At 38.4% G+C, this 22,536-nt stretch overlaps 1 protein-coding gene across 1 annotated transcript in view; it reads left to right on the top strand.

The window, feature by feature from the left end:
• The window catches only part of LOC126297636 (tetratricopeptide repeat protein 7B-like), a gene marked incomplete in the record, with an annotated part of 163,629 nt that overhangs the window by 93,316 nt on the left and 47,777 nt on the right, over positions 1-22,536 (top strand). The window contains 2 exon segments of the mRNA XM_049988662.1: positions 4,206-4,353; positions 18,537-18,725. Coding sequence (XP_049844619.1) covers positions 4,206-4,353; positions 18,537-18,725 — 337 coding nt within the window.

Genomic DNA, 22,536 nt, shown 5'->3' on the forward strand with positions numbered 1-22,536 from the left:
AAACCAATGAAACTTCAAAAAGTAATTTTCGAGTCAGTAATCTTTTGCATTAAACTTCATTGTGACAATAATTCTGATAACATAGGTTGATTCATAATACCTTTCTGCTCAAGAATTTGAATGCCAGTTCTGTAAATCATTGGTGGTTTCCTGTATTCTTTGCATACTCCAAGTGGATGTCTGAAAGTCATTGTATTATGTTTTCCTGACATTTCCTGTCTTTTCTCTGGTGTCTTTCGATTTCAACTTTCTCTTGAGCATGGTGTTTAGTTGTGCCATCTTGATCAACTCCATTTCAGTATTACACCTTTCACTAAAACTCAATAACTGTACCTTGTATAAGAGAATTTGTCTTAAAATACATGTACTGCAGTTGATACCACCAAACAAAGGAATGCTGTATTCTTCTACACACTTGTTTTTCCACATGTTATTACCATCAGACTGTAAAACCACAATCCACAGGCTCTTTGCTCATAATGTTTGTGAGAACTAAAAATTTGTGTGCTGATATTCAAATGACAAAATGAAAGCCTGTAATTTGACAAGTAATGAATGCTTATTTGTAACTGTACTTCAAATGCATCTGCTCAATAGCATAACGACAAAAATTGCTGACAAAGAATATACGAACACATACAGTGATAAGTTGATCATTACAACACAGTTATTGAATTGTTCACATTTCAACAGATTGCTACTACAAGCAGCCCGAGGAGTGATGAGATGATGCAGCCCAAAGTGAGAGTAGGCTGACATTCCTTCTGCTGGTATGATACTTCTGTGACTATAATGCAAGTGGTTACTCAGCAGTGTGCTCATCTGTCAGAATCAGGCTGTAAAGGAATATTGTAGGAACATAACTTACTTTCCTGTCTTACAGAAGCTGTTAATGCTGCAAATGGTTTCTTTACAGTGATTTTGTGGAAAAGATGAGTGATATAGCTATTGGTGTCAGTGGCATTCAGATACAACTAAAATCTCTTGAAAATTAAACAAAACTCCAAATCCTGATAGTATTCCTGTCAGACTTTGTATAGAATTTGCAGCCGAGTTGGCTGCCATTAACCATGATGTACCACAGATCTCTTCAACCAAAAACTGTGTTCACTGATTGGAAGAAAGCACAAGTTGCATACATCTACAAGGAAAAATAGCAGAAGTGATTTACAAAACTATCATCCAATCTCATTGATTTCTGCCTGTTGTAGAATCCTAGAACATGTTCCAAGCTCAATCATAACAAGGTGTTTTGAACAGTTACTTCCTTCATGCTAGAAAGCATGAATTCCAAAAACATTAGCCATGTGAAACCCAACATGTGCTTTTCTCACATGGCATACTGAAAGCCATGGCTCAAGGCAATTGAAATAACACTTATTAACAAAAGTGCAGTTATATGGGATATAAAACAAAACTCATTACTAGATTGGGGATTCTTTATAGTAAGAATGTTGCATATTACCTAGAAGTAGAAATTAATTTCAGTCATGCCCCAGGGGAAGTGTGTTGGGATCTTTTTTATTGAACATGTTTATGTTAATGACCTGGAGACTGTAGTAACTTCAAAGTTTTTGTAGTTTGTTGCATATTAATGAAGTACCATCTGAAGAAAACTGCACAGAGATCCAGTCAGATTTTGATAAGATTCATGCAAATATTGGTAACATATTTTAAAAGTTCAGAAATTTAGATATTAAAAATGAATGCAATAATGTAGTACACTGTGATTAAAGTATCAATGAGTCACAATTCACCTGTCAACACATATGAATACCTTGGTGTAACAATTTACATGGGTATGAAACAGAATGATCATATAGGCTCAAGTATAAGGAAGGCATGTGGCAGAATTCAGTTCAGGGGTATGATGTTGGAAAAAATACGGTCTGCAACAGGGACTATGTACAAATTGCTTGTGCATCTCATCTTAGAATATCGCTCAAGTGTATGGGACCCATACCAAATCGGTTCAACAGGGGATATTGAAAATATACAAAGAAGTATAGCATGAATGATTTCAGGTTTCTGTGAGTCGAGAGAGACTGTCACAGAAATCTGGAAAAACATAAATAGCAGATATTGGAAGTTAGATGCTAATTATTGTACAAAAGCCTACTTATAGCATTTCAAGAACCACTATAAAGAAAAGAATCTATAGATATTTGACGGCCACTTACATATCACTTCAGTAGGTGCCACACACACATACACACAAAACAACAACAACAACAACAACAGGCTATTTACAGTGTGCACAGAAGCAGTTCAGTAGTCATTCTTCCCACACTCTGTAAGCCAGACTGTGCCAGCTTGAGTGCCCACCTGTGGATGGATGGGCACCTGTAGGCAGCATTGGGCAAACAGCTGACACACAGGCAGTGGCAGTTGGGCCATAGCCTATATGATTCCCTGGCTTGAACACCTGAAGGTAGGGATGGCCAAGTGACTTGCACAAATGTGGAATGTATGCAATAGGGCTTGCTCTCTAAAGGCCCTAAATATTTTGAAATAGGTTAGCCATAGTTCATAGGAAGCAGACTGCTCTTGTCTGGTCCAGTTTTAAGGGCTTTCATGCAGTCTCCACTTGAATATGGGTGTGTGGCGTGTGGGTCTGCAAGATCTTCATATTTAAAAATGTTGAATGTGTGCACCATGAACGAATTAGGTTGACCACAGGTGCCTTAAGAACCAGCCCCATACCAAGCCTCGGCACTGAGGCTGGTGAGCCAGCACATAACATCAGGTTGCAACTACTCTTGGTGTGACAGGCCTCCAATGTATTATCTGTGCCACAGACACATACAGTACCATTACGTGCCCACCAGTGGAAAGTCCTTAGATCATTGACAGTGATCAACAAGACCCTATGGGTTTCACACAAAGGGCTGCCTTTTTAAAAATGGCGTGGCTGATTTTAAAGTTTCACACCAAGGTTTGAGCAAATCACCACATTGGCCTCCAAAGATACCCAGAATTATTTTAGAATTAACAAATATTAAGCAAGATTGCACTCTAGATTTTACCTTTCAATCTTCATTTTATAATATTTTAGATAGGCATTCCAGTTTTCAAATAGTGTATACTGATGGCTCAAAGCAAGGTACTCCTTTGGATGTTAAGCAGTGTTCCCTGGCCATGTATTCAGAAGTCACCTTTCCTGTGAATACAGTGTTTGCTGCAGATCTCTATGCGATCTTAAACACACTGGAACAGATGAGGCATCTTGATAGCAAAAAGTTTCTCATCTGCTCTGATTCCGTTAGTGCCCTATGAGCATTGCAATAAATCTACCCAGCAGAGAAACCAATTTCTTCAGCAGCAAGGGGAAGCATGTATAGTTCTGCTGCGTACCATGGCATGTGAAAATCTGGGGAAATGAGCATGCAGATCAAGCTGCCAAGGTTTCCTATGGGGAGAGTGATGTGTGACAATGTGCCATTCCCCTGCAGGCTGTCATTTCGCTGTTGAGTGCGGGAGGATGGATGGATGGCAGGCAGTGCGGGACAATAAACTATGATTGGTGAAGCTAACTATCCAGCCATGGCATACATCATAGTGCTCATTCCAATTGGATGAAGTAACCTTGACCCACCTCCAAATAGTGCATTACCCCAACACATGCCAGATAGCAGCATCAACCCTGTGCGTGATGGCTGTGCTGCGCAAATGTCATGTTTTGAGTGCTTTTTATATTGTGATAGGAGGGCAAAATCAAATGTAATTAGAGATCTACCATCTATTTTAGCTGATGATGAGACTAGCAAAGCTTTTCAAATTGTGTGTAGTGTTTGGACACCAGATTTTTTATAATTTTTAATTGTAGTTGAAGTTTTATAATTCTCAGATTTCTATTTTATCCAAACTCAGCTCACAAAATTATGGTAAGGACTAAGGGCCTTGCTATATCATGCACCTAAAACACGCCATCGTCAGCTGCAGCAAGTAACTAAAAAAGTTTGTAGAAAATCTTTTGTACCAATGTGATCAGAAATTTTTCAGAAAGTGGGATTTCCTCTGCATTGGCTATACTGAGAGAGTGTTTTAATTCCTGCAGTTTCTTCTCTTTGTATAATATATTCATCAGGTAGCACTTTTCATGCCATCAGTTACTGTGGATTGGAGTTCATTGATTTGTATTAATTAATTCACTGTTTCTTGTACATACAGCAGCATAATTTAATTATAACTTTTTGCTGCTACAGTGAGGCCATGGCTGTCCGTGATGCCGTTTTAAGCCAGTCGCCAGAATTCAGGGATGCAAGGATACATGCGTACAAAAATGCTACAGCGGTGTACGATCTTTTAACAATAACTCTGGTACGGTGGGGCTATATTGACTTAGTTTATGAGGTAAGTGACGAGAATGTTAATAGTATTTACTTTTATGCATTTCGTTTCATGTTAAGATACTGGTGTGAAACAAGAAACATATAAACAGAGATGCCAGAAGAGCCTGTCAGAACTTGTAGCCTTTGAAATGTGCCCATGATAGTCTGAGAACAGTTGAAATTGACATAAATTTCTGCCACTAATCATAAGAACAAAGATGCTGGTGTATAGGATTCGTTAAGAGCTACGCATGTAAATATTAGACAAAAGTAGTGAAACAGTTAAAATATAGGGTGAATATAACAAAGCAAGAAAGATGCCAACTGAAAAGTCCTTGGCCTGGTACAGAGATTATGTTGACATTGATGGCGGTGTTTTGCTTTGACAAAAAAGGGAATATTTATATCATTTGGTGGAACAGTTAAGGCCACTGATTTCAGGGAAGCAAAGAGGGAGTATTCTTATTTATTAAAGCAATAACTTGCAAATGTTGCACACATCTTCTGGACTGACGTGATAAAAATATTTACAAGAAGTATCCTGGATCGAGCGAGACTAATTTTTCATAAGGATAATGCATGTGCACAACATCATCTGGGAATTTTTAATATGAACTGTTTAAATATATATCCTGTTACTGAGATTTGATGCCTTGTGGCTTCCATCTGTCCGTACATCTAAATTATTTAGTGGCTGAAAAATTTTTAGACAACTAAAAGTTTTTGCCAACTTGAATACCATGTGACAATTAAATTTGTGGCAGTTGCTGTGCCACAAACTCCACCTTGGGGAACTGGCAACACTGTGACAGATTTACCAGGTACTAAGGCAGTTCACCTTGCGTTATATCAGCAGTGGCAAAATGGTTCTCAGTGTGACTGAACGATATAACTGGGCAGTCTGTCTAGAACAGTCGTGTTTGAAAGCCACAGTTATACATCCTTGCCTGGATGCCATGAACAATGCCGCTGTGGCTTACCAGCCTTACTACTGCAGGTAGGTACCAGCATGACCCACCTGGTGTGTCATCAGGGTAACCGGTATTGCACCTACTGAGCCACTTTGTTACTGGCTTAGGTGCAACCAGGTAGCCTTCTCTTGGAGGAATTGCTCTAGATGCTGGAGGAATTCTCATTGTTAGTACAGGTGTTGCTGCTGCTCTTGTAACTGTCGATTCAATAGCTAACTGTTCTACAGCTATCACTGATGATGTAGCTTGGCTTTCAGATGCCATGAATTCAGGTTTGATGATGGCAGGCAGTCAGTGTTAAAGTCTTGTGGATTGTGAGCACTTATGCCATGTGATCTCACGAAGTCCCCATTATCGTTTTGAATAACCCATTGTGAGGTACAAATACACTAAGACTATGTATAGTGGCTCACAGTCTTGTTTGTGTAATGTCATACCTGATAGCTCTTACTGTCTGTCCAAGGTCAGCAGTTGTATGCAGACTGGCACTCGTACCTCAGTTAGTCTGTTGTAGCACCTGACAAGTCTCTGCCCTGAATTTTCCAGTTCCTCAGCATGAAGAGTGGTGCTAAGGCAGCCACAAATTCTTTAGTCTGGAGGTTAATCAACAACAGAAATTCATGGAAAATTGGTGAAAAGGGGTCTACATATTAATTTTTAGTGTTGGTAGGCCTGTCAGAGTTGTGCTTTGCAGAGTGAATCTTTTCAGTGGAAAAAAGTGCACACACGTAAAAATAAATGGCTTTTTGAAATACAGAAAGTCTTTCAACATTGGGCTGAAATTTTTTCGCCATGCCTTCATTGTGAAAATAAAAGAGGAGATGAGTAGATGCGTAATAGGAAAAAATTATCCAACACACAGTATTAATGATAATGACAAAAATGACACCAGTAGAGAGACAGAAATAATCTGAATGTAATAAAAAGGACACTAACAAATTTCAAAATGGTAAACTGACTAAAACTGTTACAGAAAACATCACAATGAAGGAAATGGAAAGACAATGAACATAGTGGTTGCAAGAATGAAATTAAAACATCCCCATTCATATCAGGAATCTAATGCACCAGCATCTTTCGTCTCAGTTCTTTAATGCCTCTTTTAAGAACCAAAATTTATCTCTCTAATTGCAGTCCTAATCCTCCCCGACCTTAATCTGTTACTCCAATTGACTGTCCCTAATCATCTAATTGATTCTTCGTCAGTGCATCTTATTAGACAGATACAGAAACAGCCAGTTTTTTTCCATTCAGTAACTTTTGCGTTTCTCTGCATGATACTGGGTGTGGTGGCACAGTAGTTAAACTGCTGGAAATACACTTGGAGGTAATGGGATTCAAACCCCCATGAATTTGAGCTCAGTCCCTAGAGCACTTGCCCATGAAACGCAAAGGTCCCGAGTTCAAGTCTCGCTCTGGCACAAAGTTTTAACCTGCCAGGGAGTTACATATCAGCACACTCTCTGCTACAGTTTGAAAATCTCATTCTGGAATCTTCCCCACGGAGTTATTCAGATTTGGATTTTCCATGGTTTATCTAAATCACTCCAAGTGAATGCCATCATGGTTCCCATGAAAATGCCTCAACTGATTTCATGTCTGAGCCTTTTGTATGTGGAGAATGTTTTAAACTTCTAATGACCTCACCATTGATGCAGCATTAAATCTTGATCTTCTTTCCATCCTACTCTTTCTCTGTGCTACATCCCTAACAGATTTGTCATACCACAGTTCTTATTGAGATTTTCAGTAGTAGACCTGAGCACCTAGTTGTATGCAACTTGAAAAAACTATCTTATCTCATTATTGTAGTGTTCTTACTCTTTTCCACCCAATTCTTCTATGCTCCACCCTCAGTCAGCTACATTTCGTATGTACAGACATGACCTTGCTAATATTCTCTCTCAGGCCTACAGTGGCTGTTAACCATGTTAACCAAAAGTCAGTATTTTCAGGCTGCTTGCACAAAATGAGGGAAACAAGACTTTACCATTATCACACAGCATGAGTGGACCTCTACCTCATCACGTGGTGTAGTGCTCAGCACCGCTCATGCTGAAGCAATGGTCATGGGATCAGTATCTGGTTAACAGCACCAGATTTTTCTCTGGCAGAAATGTCTTTTATTGGGTCTACCCAGCCTAGATCCTAAATGAGATGCCTCTTGAATGAATAAGAGGGGCAGTTGTTGCCCTACAAGCCAGTGTATGCTCAAGTAGAAAGGTGTAAACCATGTGGAAGCTACAAGGTATTTATATTGTATTTTATTTATAACATCGCGGTGAGATTCCCACTGCTTACCGAGGACTATATCCTAATTTTTGTACTGTAGTTTGACACTAAATATACAGGCCACTCCTACAAACCATGTAGTGTGTAGAAATCAAAATTGGTGCTTAGACAATAGCCAAAAATGCCATATAGTGCAAACATTTGGGCTGCAAGTAATATGAGCCCACATCAGTACCGCTAAACGAAACCAGAATCATCTTAACAAACAAACAATCAAATAGTTCCAAATGAAATTATAGGTCCAGAAAAGTGAGGTGACATCTGTATTTGAGAATAAAGTCAGTGAGTACTTCAGTGATAAGGTATAAACTGCTGATCTGCCAGCCAGGCTAGTTATTTATTTCCTGTCGAGGTCTAACGTGGTTGCCATGCCCTTTGGGCTCTTAGCTGCCAGTGGCAGTAATATCTGCCTTAAAACAATATTGCAGCCACTCTTGATTTCTTCCATATTGAGAGTACGTTGAGGTATTTGATACTCTCACCTTCTAATGGCCCATGGTACCAGGACAGGTGGTGTAAGGGGGCAGGCATCCTTTCCAACAGCTCTGTGATGGACAGGCCTCAGGAAACTTTTATTCCAGAGTCGAGGGGGGTGGGGTGGGACTTCTCCCATCTTGCACCCTTTATTTTTTAACTCAAAGTATGCTGCCTAGCAAGTGGTGGACCACTGCAATTTGAATCCATATTTTCTCAGTGGTTTGAGAGCATTGGAGCGTTCGACTAGCTCTGGTTGAATAGGGCGTGAGAGAATTTCCAAACAGCTGGTATCTGTGGTCTCAAGGTAGCATTGCTTCCTCAAATCCCACATACAGTTTGAGGCATCTGTTTTGCACGAGATACTTCCATATATCATAATGATCATGATGAGCTATTTTCACTTCGACAAATGGTCACCATGGTTTTATGAAGTGGTAAAGGCATGTCACTGTAACCTTACTAACCACGGAGATGCATGTTTCATATTTGTGTTTTCAAATTAAACTATGCAGTTTTTGGATCCAAAATTGAAGTTGTTGACAAGTTTTGGTGCTCTTTCTGCATTCTCCATTAATTAGTACATTGTCAGCTAAGTCTTCAGTACTAAAAATAGTTGTTCATGCCTTCAGTTCCTGTTACAGCATCATACGTTTGCATGCAATTACTTTCAGAAATTAGAATGTGCATGTTCTCCTTTATGCACATCATGACTCCCCTTCCTCTATCTCCCCCTCTCCCCCTCCCCCTTCCCCCATAATCAGTATAGTAATACTTGTGACATCTTTTTAAATGATAGTGCAGATTAGTCATTCCTCCACCTATGGCATAAGTCTTCCACATCCAATCTCCATTTTGCCATACCCAAAAAATATTTATTTTACAATCACGTGTGTCATATTATTCTGTGTTAAAGCACACACAAGAAGAATTTGTGAGTCTATAGAATCTTCAGTGTCTATAGAATATTCAGTGTCTCTGCTTTTGTGTATGATGTGCAAACGGTTTCTAATACACAGTGTAGATCTCTTGTTACCTGTCTTTCATCAAATGACTGCCTCATTCATCTCCTCACCATATATGAGAGCATGAAAGTAGGAAACTCGGATTCAGTCACCAAATAACCAGATTTGCTAATTGGCTGTACTCTTGCCAAATGACTGCCTACTCTATTGATCAGAATTCGTTGTCTCCTAAGCTAATACTGAATATACTAGGAGTGAGCATACTATTCAGAAGCTGTTATTCTGAAGCTAACCAGATCCACTGACCATACATATTTCCCATTAGTTATTCCAGACAAACAATAGGATAAACATTTACATTAGAGTCAGTGTTGCTAGACACTTTAAAATAGCCACATATCTGAATAGTTCATTAGGCTTATTAATTACAGTTATCAGCAGATGTGACTGGTGTCACAAATCCTGTTGCCATTAAGTTGTGCTTTAACTAATTCCTTCATAGCAAATGGTATATGTTCATCCTGGTAGAAATGAGGAGGAATTAGGTTTTAACGATATTTGAAACTTATTTGTGTTCTGTGTAAAACTTAACTCGGAGTATTCCCTAAATAAAGCATTGGAATTGATAAACAGAATACTTTTAGAGATTGTGTCAAGTGAATCTTGAAAACCAAAATCAGTAAAGATGTCCAGACACGCAAAAAAAACTAAAAAAAAAGTTAATTACTACAAAACATGTTGTTGGTCTACGTACATGTTTGTGGGTAGCATTGATTGTTACTTGGCCTGTTAAAGCAGTAGGTTGATTACTGTACATTGGAAGATGTTTAATTTCCTCCATAGGCAGTGAGCCGATACACCAATACGTGTCAGTGTTAATTAGGGATATGTGCTTGTGACCTGTACTGGGAGAGCCATGTCCACATTGTCAATGACTAATGAGATCAAACATGTGAGTGAATTTGTGGTACGAGTTGAAGGCCTGATGCTGTACAGTGGCATGACGCAGCCAGGGAGCAGCATTAATAAACGGCAACCACATGACTAAGTTTGTTGCAGGCAGAAAACATGACATTACCACCACCACCACCACCACCACCACCACCACCACCACCACCACTACCATCAGAATCTCTATCTATGCCCCGTCATGCTTTTTTTGCTGGAGCTGGCATTTCTAGTCAACGTATTTGCACCTTTGATGGTGTCATAGAATCTAAAGATTGTGTTGTCTTATTGACTTTAGGGAGCAGAACTTCCTAGATTGTGCTTTTGCCACACCTATGGAACCTTGATGCATGTTATGCAGCTGAAGTCGTTACAAATGAATGCGCTGTGTGAAGAAGCTTGCTTAAACTGAGATCAGACTTTCTAAGAGTGCTAGCTCAAACTTACTTGTCTGGAGCTAGATGTACAACCGCATCTTGAATTAAAGATTCAGAAAAAGATACGTTACACTGTGAGCACAGGAAATTACTATGTTGATAAAGACAATGTAGTTTTGCCAACCAGGATTTGACTGGTTAATTTGCTTCTGACATTGGTTGATACTTAGTAGAGCAGTCACTAAATATGTTTGCATCTAAAAAATGAGGGGAAAATAACTCAAGATGTTGAGTGACAAACTATTGTGGTCTACAAGAGGTTATAATTTTTGAACCAGCTCATAAATGTGAGCCCTAGAAGACAATAAAAGAGTAGACTGAAATGCCAGAAATGTTATTAGCTTTGTTGTGCACATCAGCAGATTGTTCTGCCATTTCTATAGTATCTTGAATTGTCTCTGAATTTTCTGCTGTTGTCGCAGTAGCATCCATCAGCAGCTGCCACTACAATTCCATAATCTTTGTTTCTATGATGCGGTAATAAAGTGGAAGGGTTTGAGTTCTTCATTGCCACTTCTGTGTCCTAACCTCTCACTATCTAGGCCAATAACTGACACAGATCACATAGTATGTTGAAACCAAAATTAATTCTAAGTATATGGTTGAAAATGCAGTAAAGATAAAACATTAAACTGCAAGTAGCATGAGACCATGTCAGTACTGTTGAACAAATGATTGTGCTCGACAACCCATCACCAGAGGTCCAAATCAAAGTTGTGGGACAGAAAATTGAGAATTGGTTTATTGAAAGGTCCAGTGATAAGATCTGTTGATCTGCCTGCCTGGCTACATATTTATTTCCTGTAAAGAACCAACAGCCATCGCTGTGTGGTCTGTTTGTCATGTCTTCTGGGGTTGTATCTACCAAAGGCAGATGTGCTGTACAAATAACATCACCACCGCTCTATTTTCATACTACTGGAATGGCAGTGTTATTGGAATAATGAACTCCCTTTAGTAATCAATCCCAGCCTTGAATCTCCATCCTTCCTTAATTCTGTGCAGAAAACTGCTGATTTGTGTGTCCCGTACTTGTTGAAAAGTAATCATTTTATTGTTATTGTCACCCTCCACTCCTGCTGATACAGGCTTTACAACGGGTGAGCTGTACCTCAAGAGTATATGACAGAAGGATTCTACCATCTCTCCAGCAGCTCAGGTCTGAATGCACTAATCTTCACTAGCCTTCTATATTCTGCAAAGACTGGGTTAATCATCATTGTCATTAAAGCTCTGCTGGCTTGTAGGTCACCCACTGAAAGCATTTCTATCACCTGCTATCCATTTTTCATAGACTTCAAGCTATAATTCTGGTCACATACCATTTACTTTGCTGTCAAAAATTATCACCTGTCAAACCCTCTTCGTATGTGCCAATACCCCCATTTGATGCCGGTTTAGTGTATGCATATATACCAAATCTGTGGGCTCTTGTTTAGTCCTGAGCAGTTCGTTTTACAGTGGCTCTTTAATTTTTAAATCAGAACTTAAATTTTGATCACTCTAGAATCCAAGGGCTGAGAGGATAATGTACCTAAGAGCATATAATGTTGTTTGATTGGTACTTCAGTGTAGTTACTAATTTTAGAATCGCATGAAGGAATGCACTCAAGAAACCGACATAAACAGTTTCCGCAATTTTCTAGTTTTTGTTGTTAGTAGATATGAGATTGTGTTTTGTGCATTATTTGTAAATATTTAGTGTTCTACACATGTAAATGCTGTATAATATGTTCAGGCTATTTGGAATACATTGTTAATTCTTAAGTTACAGACTTTTATGGCAAGTAAATTTCTATATATTTTTTTAAAACTACTCGTATAATATAGTGTATAAGTTTATTGCAATTTTATTGCCTTCGTCAGTACATTCACAAACAATGACATTTATTTGTAATTTGCATAATATGTAATTTATAAAGGATTTTTAACATTTGATGATATACCCATGTCCTGATGTTGTTGATGGATGTAAACTTTTACTAAACTGTTTATTGCTGTCTATAGTTGTTGGATGCAATGTTTTTTAAGTGACATTTTAAAGTTGTTTGATAATTTGCTGTTGGACCTATATTATAATACATTTTTTTATTATTTGATTGTCATAGAAATTCAAGTTAGACAGCTAGTTGTTTACTCAGATACTTACATTGTTATGGGTTGTGTATCTGTGGAACTGTTGTTGATGTGTTTGTAATCTCTGGTGTTTTGGTTATCCAGTATCCCTATATAAAATTTCAATAAAATTATTGAAAAACTGTGTGCACTTGAAATCAATTTGTTCATCTAGTATATCATAGGGATAATCCTTGGAGTGTACGTACATTTCAAATTTCTCCAAAATATTCATGATTGCATGTTTGCGCAGGATTTGTAGTGCATTTTCAATGTTTCAACTTTGTGGTTTTCATTTTTGAAGTGTGTTGTGTTTTTCATTTTTAGATGTATGAAGAAGGTAGGTTGCTTGTTAATTGTTTGTTTCATCTGTTTTCATTCTTTCATTCCACTACTAACAGAATCGTAAATTTGCCACTGCAACAAGAGATCATGCAGAAAGAAATAACTCGAGTACGATTAAAGAAAAATGTTATGTACTGTTACTATGGCATCACTATACATCGCATAGAAGAATATTTATAATGCTAATGTGACTGTACTGCTATACGACAAAAACACACCCTAAAAAGTACCCTGTAAATCATAAAATAACACTAATGAGAGAAACTGCATTAAAAAAAGATCTACATAGCAACAAACTATATGGGAAAACTCTCCAATAAACTAAACTCCCTTCTAAAAAATACAAATCTGAAATTAACATTCAGACCGACAAATAATATTAGCACAAAACTATGTTCAGGAAAAGCCATATTACCGAAACACTTAAGCTCTGGAATCTAAAAAATTAATTACAATAACTGCACAAAAGTTTATGTAGTACAGAAGGGAAGAAATTTCATCGTTAGATTCAGAGAACACGTAAGAGAAACAAATAACAATCAATCCACCTTCTTTACACACCTCAAAAATGAAAAAACACAAAATTGACAACACTGAAAACACACTAAAAATCCTGCAGAAAATCGCATAAGGTCCAGCCATGAATATTTTGGAGGAATTTGAGATATACCTACATGATTATCACTAAGATATACTAAATGAACAAACAGATTTCAAACACACAATTTTTTTAAAAAAATTATTTAGCAATAACAGATAACCAAAGCACCAGGAATTAGAAGCACATAAATAACAGTTCCACAGATGCACGACCCACAACAACATAATTGTCTTGGAGTAAATGACCTGCTGTCAAACTTGAATTTCTACAATTATCAAATAATAAAAAAACACATATGTCCAACTAAACTATCAGGCAACATTAAAACATCACTGAAAAAATATTGCATCTAACAACTACAGATGGAAATAATAGTTCACTCAAAGTTGACATATTTCAGTCTACAATGTCAGGACATGAGTGCAGCATTAAATGTAAAAACCTTTATACGTTATATATTATGTAAATTATAAATAAATGTGATTCTTTGCAGATGTACTGATGAAGGTAACAAAGTTGAAATAAGCTTACATTCTAAAATAGAGCATCAAACAGCATACTGTCTACCAATTCTCTGCATAATGTCCGACTATGACATAATATACACTGCATGTCCCACAATGAAGAAACTAATGTTTTTCTTAATGTTCGTAATGGGTTTGTAGTTGTACTCACGTAATACCCTTTTCTGTGGTGTGAATATTGTGGGCATGGTTTGAGAACCTAATCCATGGCTAGAGTACCATGTTTTGGGGATCAGGTGCACATTGGAATAACGGGAAACTACAAGTCTATTGAATTATCGTGTACATTTAATAGTACAATACTATTTTCCCTCCTCAAGTTAAAATGCACACAATTTGTTTTCTTTATGTTCAGTGTTAGTTTACAAATTGTAAACATTCCTGATGGTTTCATTTGCTTTGTATACCGGGAATTTAGGTGTTTCATCTGTAATGACAGTGTTTCTGTAATCTGCACATTATCGATAAGTAAGTTCCTGTGTTTGCAAGTTAGAGATGATGACAAATGGGCGAGGGGTCTCATTTCATCTTGTGTAAGTATCCCCCATAAGTGAGAATATTACCCAGCTAAGTGAGCAGAAGCCCTGACCAGGCTACCTGCATGTTTGTGTTTACACTTGAGAAAACAGAGGGGGGGGGGGGGGGGGGGGGGGGGAAATAACAGTGTACACTCCAGTATTATTTCAGGTTTAATGCTGGCCTATACACCAATGCCCTGTGTAGCACAATAATTAAACATAGATCAGCATTACTATTTGGCAATACTCCTTGACACAAGAACTTAGCCAGCAATTATTCACAGTAAAATATGTATGAATCTGCATTTAGTCTAAATAAACAAGTGGCCACTTGACTTGTGATGCTTTCTTGAAATGTGGGTTACCTTTTTTGAAACTGTCATCTTATTTCTACAGAACAGTCTGCTTATTATGGCACTTTGTTTTTAAAAAAAAGTTCATAGATGTTCATTTTTCTCACTAGGGGAAGACTTGGGGATGAGGTCGAGAATGGTCTGAATGGTGTTGCACACTGGTATCCAAAATTAAAGCAACAAATTGCTATTTCCCCATTTTGTGTCTAATTCACTGTATAGTCGTACAAACTGTCACCAGATGCTATACAGTTGTGTTCTGCATGGAAAATGGCATTCTGGTCAATGGACAACCACATAAATGATGTTGTCAGCGCACTTATCAAACAGGGTAGGGTCTGCTCGATAGTTCCACATCCATAATCACTGTGTGTACAGTCACCGACAGTGCAGTATGGCAAAAGAAGACACCTACCAGACACTCTGTGGCGAAGGGCCATAAGAATAATGGAAGAAGAACAGTTGCAAACCGATGAGGCCCAATGGCTAATCGTTCCGTTGTTCTTGGATATGACAAAAATTTATAGAGACTGAAACAGTACTCCAAAGACTGGGGCAGGGCCAACCACATGCTATATCAGAAAGAGAGGACTGTTATTTGGACGTAAGGGCATGACAGTACTGCCTTAGTACTGCATGGCACCTGGCACCTGACCTCGCAGCGTCCATTGGACATGTTATATTGTGACAAATGTTGTACAGAAGGCTTCAGCAGAGTGTCCTTCATTGTTGGAGACTTGCTGTATGTGTACCTCTGATGCGTCTTCATGGAAGGGAATGTCTGGAGTGGAGTCGTCAGCATGCCATGTGGGCCGTCAAACAGTGGGCCAATGTTTTTAACACAGATGAGTCCCAATCTGGTCTGGAGAGTGATGCATGATGTATTCGTATCTGGAGGGAATGTGGAACATGATTTCAGAACCCAGACATTATGCAGAGAGACAGATATCGAGGAGGATCCCCAGTGTGGGGGCAAGGATTATGTTGACCACATGAACACCTCCTCACAAAATTGTATGGGTGAATGGGCAAGGTTTAACCGCTGTCAGGTATCATGATGAGATCTTGGGACCTCATCTGGTTGTTGCAAGGTGGTGTGGGCCTAGATTTCATATTGATGGACGATAATGATCGACCTCACGGCCTCTCAGAGCAAGAGAGGTTAATGTTTTCTTGGAAGTGGAAGGTATTACATGCATGCCATGGCCTATTTGCTCTTCTGATTTGAATCCAATAGATGTCTGTGGTGCTCTAGGGAGATATGTTGCATCATATCAGCATCCACCAACTACTCTCTAAGGCTTGCGAGCACCTTTCCTGGAAGAATGGCCATTATTACCTCAACATGAGATTTGACAGTATCATTCATAGCATGCCATGTCATTGTCAGGCCTGTATTGCTGCCAAAGGTAGTCACACCACATACTGAGCACATTAACCAGTTGTAGGAATATGTGTGAAAATATGCTAAGTTGGAAAAAATGGAAAAAAATTTTTGTCTACAGTTATGCATATTGGAATTCCATATGTTCTGTATTCTTTACATTGTTTCTACTTAACTATCGTCTGTTTATTCTGTTTTATGGCAAAATAAACATAACCATGCAAAATTTCTATTTGTTGCTTTAATTTTGGACAATTGTGTAGTTTAAGGTGCCAAGTACCATACCCTAAAGGCATCTCTTCGGAAAGCAGATTGGTGGTGCTTACATAGCTGAGTGCATATGATATTAGCCTGGCACTCTTGGGATCTTGAGTTCAACAAAAAGTGTGGAATTATTTTATTTTATTGTTGGCGGCATGAAAATGCATTGGTATATATGCGTGAAAGTAAGGGAGAAGACTGTTGAATTTAGGTTAGACACTGATTTATGGCAGCTAAAAAACCAATACTGCAGAATTTAATTAAATAGGTTTCCACGTAAATGAATGGAAAACTGGATATCTATGTGGCAAGATATTCTTCACTGTTGATAGTACAAGAACTGTTTGTTACTTATGTCTATGATATCAGCCTTAAAATTGTAAAATGTATCATATTAATTAAAATTGTATGTGCTTGGTGCATATTAAATATAAAATGTAAAGAAGGTGGTTATCAGTTGTTACCAAAAATGAAAGTAGTGCAAGGATAAGTAAAAAGGGAGAAGGAAAACAAAATTCACTTTGTATGAGGATCAATTCCATACCCCAGCGCAGTAACCTAAAACCCATACTTGGTAGTAGTCATGCTGTGGGGGCATTTTAAAGGCTGCTAACATTGCCTCATTTACTCCACCACGGTGAATGACTTTAGGGTGAGATACCTGGCACTTTATGCTACATCTCCAGTCCATTTGTTCTCCAATCCCCACCTCTGACACAGCTTCCTCCCATTCCCTGTTCGTTTGGTAGTCTTGAAGTCCAGTTGTATGTAACATAAGCTGTGAAGGTCTGTGTAGTAACACATTTATCCATATTGTTGATGGAATATTTATTGAGAGCACTTTCCTGCTTTCCCTTTGGTGTAAATACATAAGCTCCACTTATCTCGTAATTGTGTGCCTCCTGCTGTAATTTATTCATCACATACTTACTTAGCTGTAATATTTTTGTTCCGCATCCAGATACTTCTTCCATCTACACTGTCATTTCTTTCTCCTTCTCATCGCCATTAAATTGAGTGATTTTACCAGCAAACCACCTCAGTTGCCAGTGAAGGCATTTCACACAATCAGTTTCCATGCTTGCACTGGCAGGTAACACCACACACTATTTTAAATTGGAGCTTGGCTATACCCAGTGATGGGGCCTAGTCAGTTCCTGCTACTTCCTGGTCTACACTTACCTTTGTCGAGTAACAGCTCCATCACCTGCCTGAATAGTGCCTTGTTGATTAAAGAGAGGCATCTCACACGTGGTTTTCTACATACTTATACCCTGTCATTCGTGTGTACCAACATGTGGCACTACTTCATTAGTCCAGGTGATGTTTTCCACGCTTTGAGCAGCCAGTGGATGTCTTCCTGCAGCTATTCTGAGAACACTGAAAGGTTGGTGTTTCTGCAACCATGCTAGTGTATGTGCTCCGCGATAAGCTATTGTGGTCCATAGTGAGGAAGTGATTTTGGATGGCATCACTGCTCACTGTGTAATGTTGTTGTTCAGCAATCTCCCCACCTTGCTTTCCACCACCCCAAGTCCCCATGTGCAGATGTATGCTGTTGCTACCAGTTATGTACTCTAGTTCCACATCCTCCTTTTAGAGGGAAAAAAAGTCAGTGTTGAATCCTTCCAAGAATTGCAAATTTCAGTTAATCTCATTGGTGCATTTCATTAGCTTCCCACAAAATAAATAGACTTCTTTCATTTTCCTCCATTCAGTTCCAGGTTTCAATTTTCCTTTTCCTCCATGCAGTTCCAGGTTTCAACTTTCCTTCAATCATACCAGAACAACAATTTTGTGTGTGAAAGACTGAGAGTTCATACCGCTCTTCATGTTCTGTCTGTTATATTCCACTTGTTTTCTCCCCATATCTAAGTATAAGTTTTGATCAATGCATATGATTTAGAGTTTCATATTTTGGCTTACATTACCCATTTTTAAGTTATATTTCATGTTGTCTAGGCATGTGTTTGTGGCTTTTTTTTTTTATTTCAAAACTTTCTTCTGCCATTTTCAGTCATTTGAACGAGCAATGAAGTTCTCATTTGAAGAACCTCATGTGTGGATGCAGAAAGCTCTCTGTTTAATGTCAATGGGTCAATACCCTCGAGCTTTAAAAGTTTTGAAGGAAGTGATACGCCTTTTACCTACGAAGGTCCTTCCATGTCTGTTAGCAGCTCGTATTTGCTTTGAACACACAAACCAGGTAAAATGCTCCCAATTTTGTTGATATAATGTTGTCATTGCATTTCTGTGAATTATAACCATAAACCATGTGTTTGATCATGTGCAAGCTGTGGCTAATTGCTGCTGTGTATGACAGGTGTATAAGGATGATATCAAGACACACTCTCTTTCTATTAGCTTGAATAATAGACGTGTTGTTTGTATAAGTTCCTTCAGTTTTAAACATTTGTACTGGAAAATATGTAAGATTAATGATTTCTTAGTTGATAAGAAATTTCCACTTTTGTCCCTTATACAATTTGTCTAGCACAATTACAGTGGAAGGGGTGAACATAACAACTCACCATTTAGTTGTGTTGGGCGATCAATAGACACTTAAGCTTTTGGATTATTGAAGGACATGTAAGTAAAATTCCCGTGGATGTCCCACAGCCCTCCTGGCTGGAATCTCCACTGACCACCCCCACCCCCACGGTACACCCTTGCTCTCTTCTTCCCTGTGATCTCTGCCGTGCCCAATCCACTTGGGTGCATCATACACACAGCTCCTGCCTGTGCCAGAGTGAGCTTACTTGTTCACTTGCTGGTTCATTTTACCAATCATCAGCAATGCTTTCCTACAACCCTCCCTCCCCACCTTGCCCAATCCACTTTATACCACTCACTACAGTTACACTGCTATGTTGGTACAATGTTCTCTCTCTCTCTCTCTCTCTCTGTGTGTGTGTGTGTGTGTGTGTGTGTGTGTGTGTGTGTGTGTGTGTGTGTGTACTTTAGCCTGAAAAAGGAAAAAGTTTATATTACTTTAAAAAATTATTTACTTTGTCAGAACTCTCTGTACCATGTTGAAATCATAGTGTACGCTGAAGCTATGCATGTCCTGACATGATTTTGAAAGCATTCAATTAAAAATGAATTATATTAAAATTACTTACTTATCCAAATACACAAACCACTTCTGCACCTTATTATTTCTCAGTTTTTATATTATAATGATCTTTATCAATAACACCTGAAATACAAATTGTAAAGTTGATGACTATACTTCTATTTCCTCATTTTAAGAATTTTATTTTTATCTGCAGGTAGATTTTGAGTTTATCTTTCAAATTTAGAATGTAGTCTGCATATTGTGGAACATGCTAAGCTCAAAATACAGAATTTCATTCTGTATGGTAAGTATCATTGTAATTTAATTTTATAGGAGGCGGTGATCTGTGTTTTGGTTGTTATCTTTCAGAATAGCAGCTATCATTACTGCTGATAGAATCACATGAAATAGAATACAGTGCTTCTGCTTTTGGATCCATCTTTTTTTAAGTCTCTCTCAACTAATTCCTCTATCTTCCAAAAAGAAGGAACCTGTGTTTTATTTAAAATGTTGTTGTTGGAAGTACTGAGAGTTCTCTGCCGACAGCAGATACTGCTCAGCATTCATTCCATTGCATTTTTTACAATTTTCTTAATCAAATTGTCATTTTTATGTAAAGAAATGTTGTTTCTGGTGCTAGGTAAGTGGATACCCATTAGCCATATTAGCATTGTAGTTACAGCTTCCTCACACTTGAATCAGTGTGTGTTTTGGTGCTTTGTTGAGTATTGTCAGCAGTCAAAATAAATTTGCGGTGTAAGTGGCATACAGATACTCATATGAAAGTGGCTGGTAAAAGTTCTTGTGGCTTTGACTCTTAAATTGCAGTATTATTGCACACAGTTGGGAGTTATTCACTCAATAGGTTGTAACACTTACAACAAGCAACAGAGTTATTCATATGCATAATGATGGATAAAAGTGAGAATCTCATCACTATCAATTTCAGTGTTGGAAGTTTTAGTGCCAGATACATTTGTTTGAATTTACTGAATGTTCTCCTGATTGCACTGTTAAAATATGGGATACGAGAAGTGCTGGTAATAAGAAGCAGTGTTGTAATATGAAACATCATAGTATTTGGAGATTGATAATGCCACTGGGCGGCAGCTTCAGTTATCACAATCATGATGTTCTGTTTCCACCACTAGAGGCAGCAGAGGTCAGTACCTCATTGTTTATGGCCATGAGTATACACACATTGTTTTCCAACCTCCAAAGATTTTTACAAGGTTAGCGTCAAATGATTTTTCTGCTACCTTTATTTACAAGTTAGCACACAGTTTCTACTTTACGATTTAGTAATAGAATTAAACCTACAAATGATAATGTTAGTTACTTGAAATTGTTTATCGAAAGTCTAGTTTCATTGGTTAGTTTCAAAAATGGCATTGGGTGGAAATATGAAACACGCTGTTCCATATTACAACACCTCTTTTGTTTTGTATGTGTCACCATGCCAAGAGGCAGGTTATGGCCTAAAAAAGGGGAATGTGATAGAAATGTCACCCTGAAGATATGGTTCAAACAGTGATGACTGTCAGAGATAAAACAAAAACTCTAAATGTAGCAGCAAGATGTTACAATATACTAAAATCTACATCCTTTAGGAAGGTGGCTAGAAAGGATAGAGATCTAAATACTTTAACATAGGAAAAATTAGGTAAAATACCAGTTCTTCCCCAAGAAATTGAGAAGCACCTTGTTGAGTATGCCTATTGATGGAAAAGAAGTTTTAAGGACCCACTTGTAAGGACATGAGGTGAATGGCTTATCAGCTGGCAGTAAGAAATGGAATCAGCAATCCATTCACTGATGCTCTGACTGGGAGGGGATGGTTCAATCACTTCATGAACAGATGCAAGAATGAGATTTCAGTTCAAAAGCCTGAAGGAACGTCACTTGCTTGAGCCATTGGCTTTATTCGAGAGTATCTCATGAAATTTTTTTTAATCTTCTGGAAGCTGAATACACTAAACATCGTTATCCTCCTAACCAGGTCTTCAGTGTTGACAAGTCTGGTCTTAGTGTACTGTAAATGGCACGAAGGGAAGAAAATAGATAGGATACATCACTGTTGCAGACAGGGGAAGTCTGGTGCTGATCATCATGTGCATGAGTGCAGGTGACAACTTTGTGCTACTGTTGAAGATTTTTCTGTGCACCAATTGGACAGACAGATTGATGAAAGGTGCACCTCCGGGAGTTATTGGAAAATGTCATCCTTCAGTCTGGGTGCAGTCCTATCTATTCATGATTTACCCACTTCATTAAACACATGGAACCTACAGCTGAGTCCCCAATCTTACACATATTTGATGGACATTATTGTCACACCAGGAATATAGTCATAATGAAAACAAAAGATAACCATGTGACCATTCTGTGCTTGCCACCACATACTACACACAGACTACAGACCCTCGATAGGACTTTCATGAGCTTCTTAAAGTCATACTACAGTGAAGAGTTTAGGCAGACTCTAAGAACAGGCAGTACGGACACCTATGATATTGTGGAGAAGTTCGGAAAGGCATATCTCAGAGTTCGAAGTGGAGCAACAGCAGTCAGTGGATTCAAATGTACTGGAATGTATCCATTAAACAGAGCACAGAAGCTGATCTTACTTCAGCTGAACATGAAGCAGAACAGGTTGCCAACAGTGGTAAAGCACTTTGTGGTGGTGGTGACCTACAAACTTTTGGAATTGATACTGGAGGTGATTTGAAAGAAGGCTATTGCAGCAGGGGGGGGGGGGGGGAGGGGGGGGGGTTGAAGGGAAGATTAGACAACAGTTCCATCAATATCTGTAGGCTATGTCAAGCCACAACACATCTCCAGTATTAAGTTCATCAAGTTCAAGACATCAAGCAAAGGTTGGAAAGCACTTTTAGCTACTGTTGTAACCAGTTCACCCTATAAAAACTCATTGAAGTGTTCCATAAACAAGCAACAAATT

The sequence above is a fragment of the Schistocerca gregaria genome, chromosome X, assembly GCF_023897955.1.
Source record: "Schistocerca gregaria isolate iqSchGreg1 chromosome X, iqSchGreg1.2, whole genome shotgun sequence".
Classification (NCBI taxonomy): Eukaryota; Metazoa; Arthropoda; class Insecta; order Orthoptera; family Acrididae; genus Schistocerca; species Schistocerca gregaria.